The sequence below is a fragment of the Chenopodium album genome, chromosome 13 (assembly GCF_948465745.1).
Source record: "Chenopodium album chromosome 13, dcCheAlbu1.1, whole genome shotgun sequence".
Lineage (NCBI taxonomy): Eukaryota > Viridiplantae > Streptophyta > Magnoliopsida > Caryophyllales > Amaranthaceae > Chenopodium > Chenopodium album.
Window position 1 is genome coordinate 13,221,224 of NC_137846.1, and position 6,789 is coordinate 13,228,012.

Here is a 6,789-nt window from a genome sequence, read left to right on the forward strand (position 1 = left end):
TAATAATGATATGTTACAATATTGTCATCAGAATTAAATTTTGGTAAATGTGCAAATTAAACTATTAATACTCATATAAAAACACATACAAATAATATATATTTTTATATATAAGTAATCAACAAAATAATACTCATATAACCTAAAATAACAAGATTAATTATTTTTAAATCACATAAAAGTCAACTTCGTAGCGCACATAGAATTGAAGTTGGCCAAATTGCACTACCATTATTGAACTAATCATGATCTCCACCTAAAAATAGTTACTAGGTTCCATCCCAAATCTTTCATTTTCATCTGAAAGACATAAAGAAAATCCACAAATTCATGACTGAAAACAATATATTAATGGGACCATTACCAACCAACTAAGGTGGCTTCATTACTTTCGCTCAGCCGACTTTTTCCTTAGTCGGCATTTTCCATTCATTTGATCTTTTGACCCATTTTCATTTTTTTGATTTTCATGGCTTCATTTGATCACTACGTGCAGATCTGTCTTCACTAATTATAACCCTTGATCATATTTTAATTGCATTCTCTCTCTTCCAATCTCAAGACTCAAAAAGTGGCAGCTTTTTTGTTCATCCTCCATTGCACTGAAACTGTTTGATGATTTGCTTCTGATAAAGAGGGTACAAGAACAGAGGATATATGGTTTCTGGGTTTTTGTTTTCTGCACTGAATTTGTAAGAATTTGTTCCTGTTTGTTGTTATTAATTTGCAAATTTGGTAATTTTTCATGGGTTTTGTACTATTGTTTGGTGGGGTTTAGAATTTGTAGACATATTTGATGATGGATTTTGGAAATTGTGATTTTATTATCATATTCTTTCTTTTTTTGGTTGATCATGTTAGAATTTCCTCTGTTCAGATTGATATTTGCATGGATCGTGACTGAGGAAGTTTTGTTGCTTTCTAGATTTTGATCCTACATGGGATTTGTATTTGATTTACTGTTGCATTGGCAATTTGACATCATCTTGCATGAAGGATGTTATTTGGTGATTTATATCTTAGTTTATAAGCTATTGTATCTTTTATTGTTTAACCATGATCATGTTGTATTGGAAAGAAACTTTATTGTAGATAGTGAGTTTAGGTTTTAAGATTGATGGTTTTATCATCTGATCTCTATTATTGTTTTCTTGGTTCATTAGAACATGTGCTTCAGCTTTCCACCGGTGTTACTGAATTCAACTTGGGTCAGTTAGCGTGCTTCAGCTGATTTTGTTTCTGTCCTGTGTTCTGCATATGATTTTGTAATCTGCCGGGATGGACAGAATATTTCGGTTGTCATCCGAATCACAAAAACACCATAGGTCATTTAGGACGGTGTTGGCATCAGCTCTACTTGAATGGGTGCTTATTGTTTTGCTTCTTGTTTATGGGCTGTTTGGTTACTTGATCACAAAATTTGCTCGTTATTGCGAACTGCCTCTCCCTTGTTTGCTATGTTCAAGGATTGATCACATTCTTGGAAGTGAAAGGGTTGGATTTTACCGGGATATGATATGTGGAAAACACAAGTTGGAGATCTCATCTATGGTCTACTGTCATTTTCATGAGAAGCTTGTTGATGTTCGTGGGATGTGTGAAAGTTGTCTCTTCTCTTTTGCTACAAAAGATAAATCCAATGCTGAAACATACAGGTTATTAGTTGGTAAGTTGGGAGGAGAAGATCTTAGTGGCATTGATGATGACTCAGTAATTAATGATCAGAAGACCGCAGGCTTGAACATGAAGCATTGTTGCTGTTGTAATGAGCTGTGGACCTCAAGACATCATGCCCAAACATTGCTTCAGACTAAGTCGCTTGGGTTTGATGACACCGACCCTGACTTGCCTATGAGCAGGGAAATTTGCCGAGATCTTTTCGATTTGAAAAAGGAAACTAAGTCACAGCAACCATCTGCTGAGAGTGGAAGAAAAACTGAGGTTTCTTTGGATCAATTTGGATACACAGAGCTGAAAGTCACCTCAGATGCTGAATCAGATATTCAGATGTCTGATGCTGAAGACTCAAGACCATTGATGTCTCATGATCCTTTAAGAGACATCATATTAGATTCTACACCAATTAAAACCTTTGTTTCTGTATCCGAAGATGATCTTGTCTGTGACATGCCAGTTGATCTAAAAATTATATCACCTGAACCCTCAGAAACATTACATCTGGCGCAATCCAACATCATTGATCTCCATGACGACCCATCAGTAGCACCTGCTTCTGCTATTGGTCATGGATTGGAAGAACTTAATTGGCAAGAGATTCATAGTAATCTTCATACATCTGCATCAACAGATCCAAAACCTTTGAATGATGTGTTGAAGTCACAAAATGATGGAAATATCTTTATCAGCACTCCAGTAGATGGATGTAAGTGGAGAAGATTTGTTCCTTGTATTTTCCTTAATTATCCCATTTTAAGTTTTAATCTTTATTGCAGTGCTATATATAATTACCCCCCCCCCCCCTTCCCCTTCCTCTGGTGCCTTATTGGTCCTTGTGAAATTTTGAGATGAAAGTAATTGGAAAATTAGAAGAGAACTAATACCACTTTGTTAGTTTGTTACTATAGTGTCAGCTCATTGTGATAATGTTCAGTTCATATCGTTAATTCACTTGAAATAAATTTGAGTTGCTATGTTTCATAGGGTTTTAACGATTTTTACCATATAATTTCTTTCCACCTGTATCAGTTTTAAGCAGAAGATTTTAAATAAACTGACATGGTTTGTAATTATATCAGAGAATAATGAACACGTAATCTGGAAATCTCTGAAGTGAGATATTTTGTGATGGAGGGACTAGGATTCTAGGAAGCGTATCTTATTGTCTGCCTTTTGCCTTAGGCTTGCCAATATCTACAGGTGTTCCTGGCATAGATTAAACCCTGATACCTCTGACTTGCATAAGTGGTGGATTTATATAGTGCAAAGGGTAGACACTTGTATACCCTGTGTACAAATATGTTGATGCATATCTTACTAATGATAAGGCTCTAGCAGTCTAGCTTGCTAGCAATTCCTTTACTCCACTCTTAACTTATCTCTGGAAGGTCATGGGATCTAAGTTCACAATAGACTTAAGTTTTCTGTTTTACTTTTCTAATATTTCCCCTTTTTTAATTTGCTCAGTTTTCTAATACCTTTTTTTTCTTTAAACATGGGTATTACTTATGAGCTATAACATTGTTTTAGTTTCAGAGGGCATTTATTAAAACAAAATTGAACTATAATATTTTTTTTAATTGTGCTCACCCTATTTGACAATCCTGGATCTGCTTCTGCTTGCAGCAAATATTGAAGATGGAATTGCGGGGGAAAAAGTGGATGTCAACGACTCAAATGACTTGGAAATTAAAGAATCTGGCAATGCGCAAGCATTGGGACATGGAACTGACAAAATTAAGGAGATTGAGAGCTTGCAAAGTAATACATGTCTTAACAGCTCAAAGGCGAGGTCTGAACATAAGGATGGTGGCTTGCAAAAGCCTAGTCATTTGGATCTTGGTGATGCATATCAGCTAGCTATCAGCAGCAAGGGTAGGCAGTTGTCTGGTAAGCTGGCCGAGCAGCTGTCTGGAAAGGACTCACCAAGAGTCAGTGCAGATTTAAAAATTTTGCTCTCACAATTGTCTCGAGGATCTGAATTTCTTTACAATGATATATTGAGCCCTGGGGTCTCTAGGAATCTTGATGAGCTCAAGGCTTATGATTCATCTACCTCTGTTGGGATGAAACTTTTGCAAAAGAGGCGCTCACTTGAAAGAAATGATTCTAAGACTTCCCTTGATAGAAATGAATCTGGAGTTGACTCGTTGGACTTTAGTATTGTTAGTGAAATTGAAGGAGAAAGTGAACTTGATCGGTTGAGACGGCAACTTGAGCATGATAGAAAGTTATTGATTGCTTTGCTGAAAGAGTTGGAGGAAGAAAGGAATGCTTCTTCTATCGCTGCAAATGAAACAATGGCAATGATCCAGAGACTACAGGAGGAAAAAGCTGCCTTGCAAATGGAAGCCTCACATGACCTAAGGATGATGGAAGAGCAAGCTGAATATGACATGGAAGCTCTTGATAAGTATAACGACCTTGTAACAGAGAAAGAGAAAGAGATTCAAGATTTAGAAGCAGAGCTTGAGTATTACCGAACCAAATATCCAGATGAGTCACTTTTGGAGAATGTTGGGGAGTCGACTTCAAATGCATGTACTACTGACAGTGAGAAAAGTAGAGGTGCTCCTAACAATTTTAATGCCTTGGATGAAAACACTAAGATTGGTTCACAAGATCAATTGTTAGTGATTGAAGATGAAAGGAAATATATTTCTGAGTGTCTAATTAATCTAGAGAAAAAGCTTAGTGCTTTCTGCTGCAATAAAGCATACTCAGACTTGACGAATGGTCATCAATCAGTAGAGCAAGGGCAGGATTTATGTGAACCGAAGCTGTTTGAAAGGAGTCAAGTGAAGATAGAAACTGATGAGAATGGCATAATATCAGAAAAAGTTGGCTTCATTCCCACAGGAAGCCATCAGACTTTGGTAAGACGTGCTCATTCTTTTAAGAAGTCCAAGTCTGCTGGAGCTGAACAAGGAGCAGATATGCTTAAGGAAGCTGATATTGTAGCACTTGCTAATGAGGTATCCAGTCTTAGTGAGAGATTACAAGCACTCGAAGCTGACAAGTCTTTTATTGAGCATTCTATCAACACACTTAAAAATGGAGAGGAAGGCCTAATACAGGAGATCGTATCTCACCTCCGAGAATTACGGAAGATTGGGATCAGAAGGAATGTTAAATTTCACCCACTAGAAAGGTTAGTGCTTTATTGATATTCTTCGTGTCATGTATTATGTCTGTTTTCTTGCATGAGAGGATTTGCCCATTAGTAAAAATCTTGAAATTGTGTTGGGACCAAATTACCTTTATGTTGATCTTGAGTTCCACTATAATCTTGAATCTTTCCTAGAAATAGATGTGTTCCCCTATAGCTAGGAATCTAAGTATTTGCAGATTGATATTATATGCTGCTTATCCTCTGCATTTAGCTGAACCCTGTTTCTGTTTTATAGAGAACTCTGAAATCTGAAAAAGGGGGCTTCTTAATGTATCTGCTTTACCTGTACTGAGCTCAAAGATAATTTTTTTAATTATAAAAATCAAAGTTTTGAATACATCCCTTCAAGCTTAAGTCAAATACCTTGTAATGGCCTGTAGTCTGTGTTTTAAAATTACACCCTCTGTCCCTTTTTCTTTTCTTTTGCTCTTTAACCATAGGGCAGAATACTTGATTGATTATAAAAATTTGAGGAAATGAACTTGATCTTGCATAATGAAGTTCAAGCCATGGGCGCATTCAGTCGTGCTTTGGTGAAATACTTTTCATCACATCTCAAAATTTGGATCTTTGTTGTAAATTTCTAAACTCACTTCTGGTCCTTTTACATTTATATTCAACTGTTTAATTTCTTCCTTGGAACTAATCAATTGTCAATTTGTATTTCTTCAACGGTGCAACCATCTCCTACTAGCCTTTTTGTAAATTTTAATGAAGCTTTGACTCTACAGACTTCTTGTATAGCACATGGTAATAGATTAGCTAGTGCTGAGTGGTTTTGCATTAGTTTATTTAAAAACATTCTAAGATAGTACCTGTGACTATTAATCCCCGATCAAAAGGAATTTTCTTGACTCAACATATTTTTGCAAGTATTGTTGAAATGGGCACTTAACTTGTCTCTTATCTTTCAGGTAATCATGGCAGAGGTTCTACTATGCTCATCTGACCAGTGACCGCTGTAAACATTGCAGTGGAAGCATAAGCCATTGTCTTTCATATTTCAAAAATCAAAAGAATTGAATCACTTGTTCACTTCTGGGGCGTATATATCTCAGCTTGAAGAGTTCCATCTTGCAACTAATTTATTTGTGCATAGTTTTTGTTTTTCCATTATATTAATTTCTTCTTCTCGGTCTTTTTGTTATTATAATGATAGTGTTGAATGTATGATAACTATGAATCATACTCTTGTTACTAGATTTTAGAAGTAAAAGAGGAGATAGAGAGCTGTTGTATACTTGCATTGTTTAATTTATGGGTGTAAAGTAAGCAGAATACATAAAGGTTGCCTGCTTGCCAACCTTGTATATCAACACTATTACGAATACACAGAGTTTAGTTTTGCAAAAATCTGTTAACATTGTATTCATGATGTTAAACTTCCACTGCTCCACGAACAGCCGGCAGGGGAACAGAGGAAGTTTCTGTTGCTCTGAATGTGAAATATCAGTCTCATTTTGGGACTACGGCTTTGTTGTTGTTGTTGTTGTTGTTTCAGTCTCAGAATTAGCAAAAAACCTTCAAATGTCCAGCTTTTCTTTCATGAATAACCCCAATCCCAAATTCCCAATCCCCCTTATCTAGTCAGTTGTCCAATGTGAATTGCTATCAAGATATCAGATGTGTAAATCTCAAGATTAACCTATTTTTCTTTGTTGACAGTGCAATATCATATTTTTAGTTTTTACACAATTCTGGTTTCATAAACAGGGTAAGAAGAGATTTTATTAGATAGGTCATTTATTATAATTTTCAGCTGTATATGAGGAAGATGATAGAAATAGGGATATAGATATTGCATTAAATTATGACAAAACTCGAATTAAAATGAGGATATCAATATTTGTATGATTGTAATCTCCAACACTAATCTAAGCTATTAGTACTTCGTATGATGAAAAAGTTGTTACAACACTTTCAATTACACTACTTCAAAC

The 6,789-nt window shown here is 35.7% G+C and overlaps 1 protein-coding gene across 1 annotated transcript; it reads left to right on the forward strand.

Moving 5' to 3' along the window:
• The first annotated feature begins 376 nt into the window (after positions 1–376).
• LOC145576358 (myosin-binding protein 1-like) lies at positions 377–6,202 on the forward strand. The gene is made up of 4 exons (XM_081634126.1): positions 377–692; positions 1,164–2,383; positions 3,304–4,828; positions 5,764–6,202. The coding sequence occupies exons 2-4, from the start codon at positions 1,279–1,281 to the stop codon at positions 5,765–5,767; spliced, it is 2,634 nt and encodes an 877-aa protein (XP_081490252.1). The 5' UTR covers positions 377–692; positions 1,164–1,278; the 3' UTR covers positions 5,768–6,202.
• The last annotated feature ends 587 nt before the right edge of the window (positions 6,203–6,789 follow it).